Source organism: Penaeus japonicus, unplaced genomic scaffold (genome assembly GCF_977035675.1).
Source record: "Penaeus japonicus unplaced genomic scaffold, GWHDUDI00000001_assembly GWHDUDI00000017, whole genome shotgun sequence".
NCBI lineage: Eukaryota > Metazoa > Arthropoda > Malacostraca > Decapoda > Penaeidae > Penaeus > Penaeus japonicus.
The window spans coordinates 17,971,471-17,973,426 of record NW_028234419.1 but is presented as its reverse complement, the minus strand read 5'-3'; the positions used below and the strand labels follow the sequence as shown (position 1 = coordinate 17,973,426).

At 41.4% G+C, this 1,956-nt stretch overlaps 1 protein-coding gene across 1 annotated transcript in view; it reads right to left on the bottom strand.

The window, feature by feature from the left end:
- Positions 1-230: 230 nt before the first annotated feature.
- LOC147470048 (uncharacterized) overlaps positions 231-1,956 on the bottom strand; it is a 1,939-nt gene continuing 213 nt past the window's right edge. Inside the window, exon 1 of the mRNA XM_086546067.1 lies at positions 231-1,956. This exon is cut by the window's right edge and continues 213 nt beyond it. Coding sequence (XP_086402193.1) covers positions 940-1,956 — 1,017 coding nt within the window. The 3' untranslated portion in view covers positions 231-939.

Sequence of the window (1,956 nt, the reverse complement as noted above, 5' to 3'; positions counted from 1 at the left end):
TATATATATATATATATATATGTATATATATATATATATATATATATATATATATATATATATATATATATATGCATATATATATTCATTCATATTTACACACATACACACATATACTGTATTAACCATCATTATTGTAATTGCTCTGGTCATCATCATCATTATCTTTATATTCGGTGATGTTATGATTAATATTGCTTGTAAAATATTTATTAGTCATATTAATGATTAATCTGTTATCATCTTTATTACATTATCATTACTAGCAGTATCATTACAATTATCATCCTTATTATCATCGTTATCATTACTAATATCCTCATTATCATTATTATTAACATCAATATTATCATGAACATCATTTTTATTGTCATCATTTTTACTCTTATCGTTATAATCACTACTCTCATTATTATCATCATCCTTCTTACATCATTACCATTATCACATTAGGATAAGGCAGAGGGATAGGCTGAAAATTGATTAGATACAAAACCGGAGAAAGAAAGAGGTACATGTATAAAAATGATATAAACAAGTAATGAATCTGACGAACAGATAGAATGATGTGAAGCAATAACAAAGGAAAATAACACAGTGTCTACCATTGAGTGTGATAGCTTCTGGATTATATCCTGCTTGCAGTGTTTAATCTGAAAATGGTGATCCACAAAAGGCTAATGATATTTTCAAGAAACGATGTTTTCTGGAAAAAAAATATATCCTTCTCTAAACGTAATGGATTAAGGTCTACATAGCTTAAAATAACATTATTATCCTAATCATAACGGATTCTGTTAATTATCCTTAATGAAGACAAATCCGTACAAAGTAAATGGAATATACAGCATCAGTTCTTAATCTATTTACATCATGTGTTAACCCTAGGAATCCACAACGTAGAGTCTCTGATGCAGATATGAAAATACCATTTCGTAATCAGAAACTCGTCAGTTGTTCGTCATTGATTCTCACAACCTTCAGCTCTTTCCCAATCCCTCTTTCTCCATATCCAATCCTCCAGTAACTCCCCGCATCCTTCATCCCTCTTGGCGTGTCATACATGCGCTGCCGAGTATTTCCTCTTCCTCTGCTCTCCGCGTTGTTTCTCTCTGCTTCTATCATCCTCTCCTTCTGGTTCTTCAGACGCGTGTTTCGGTCTGCCCTCCTGACCCAGACAGTGTCTTCCTCTCTGTATATCCACTCTTCTTCTCTCACGCACTTCTCCTCATCCCTCTGCTTCCAGCTCGTCGCTATTCGGATTTTCCTCTCTCGCTCCCCATCCCTCTCCTTCCTGTCTCCGTCCCAGAACCGGATTCCTCGCTTCACGGATAAGTGTTCGTCGCCAGAGTCCTCCTGACTCTTGCTTATCAATTTCCTCTCCCTTAGGATGTCGTCGTATACGCACTGCGTCCCCTTCGTTGAGGTGCGCTCTCTGGCGTCGGCCGAATCCGCGTTTTCCGTTGTTTTTTCGTTGCGGAAAATCTGTTCGGTGTATTCCTCGTCACTGTTGTTGGCTCCGGAGAGCCATCTCGTCTGGTATTCGTAGCTCTTCCTTGGTCTCAGGACCATTTGGTTCTCTTCCCGTTTTCTGGCGATTTTCCCCTCCACGCTACTGACTCCCCTCCCTTTCCTCTCCTTGATCCGACTGTCACTTGACATCATGCTATCGACTTCGCTCAGCATGCCCAGGCTTCCTGTTCCTCTGAAGTCACTCGTGCCTTTAAAGCTGCTCAGCGGCGCGTTGTGGTCGGGGAACACAACTCGTCCTCCGCCATACCTGCCTTCATGGCCCTCGCCTCGTCTTGCTGCGTCGACGGGCGCCTTTTGGCCTTCAAGTCCACGCCCACCGCTTATAATGTAGCCACGCCCACCGCCCGTACTGTGCTCACGCCCACCGATACTCTGAGTCCGGGCGTCGTGCACGTGGTTGAGGGAGGCGTACGGAGTCCATTC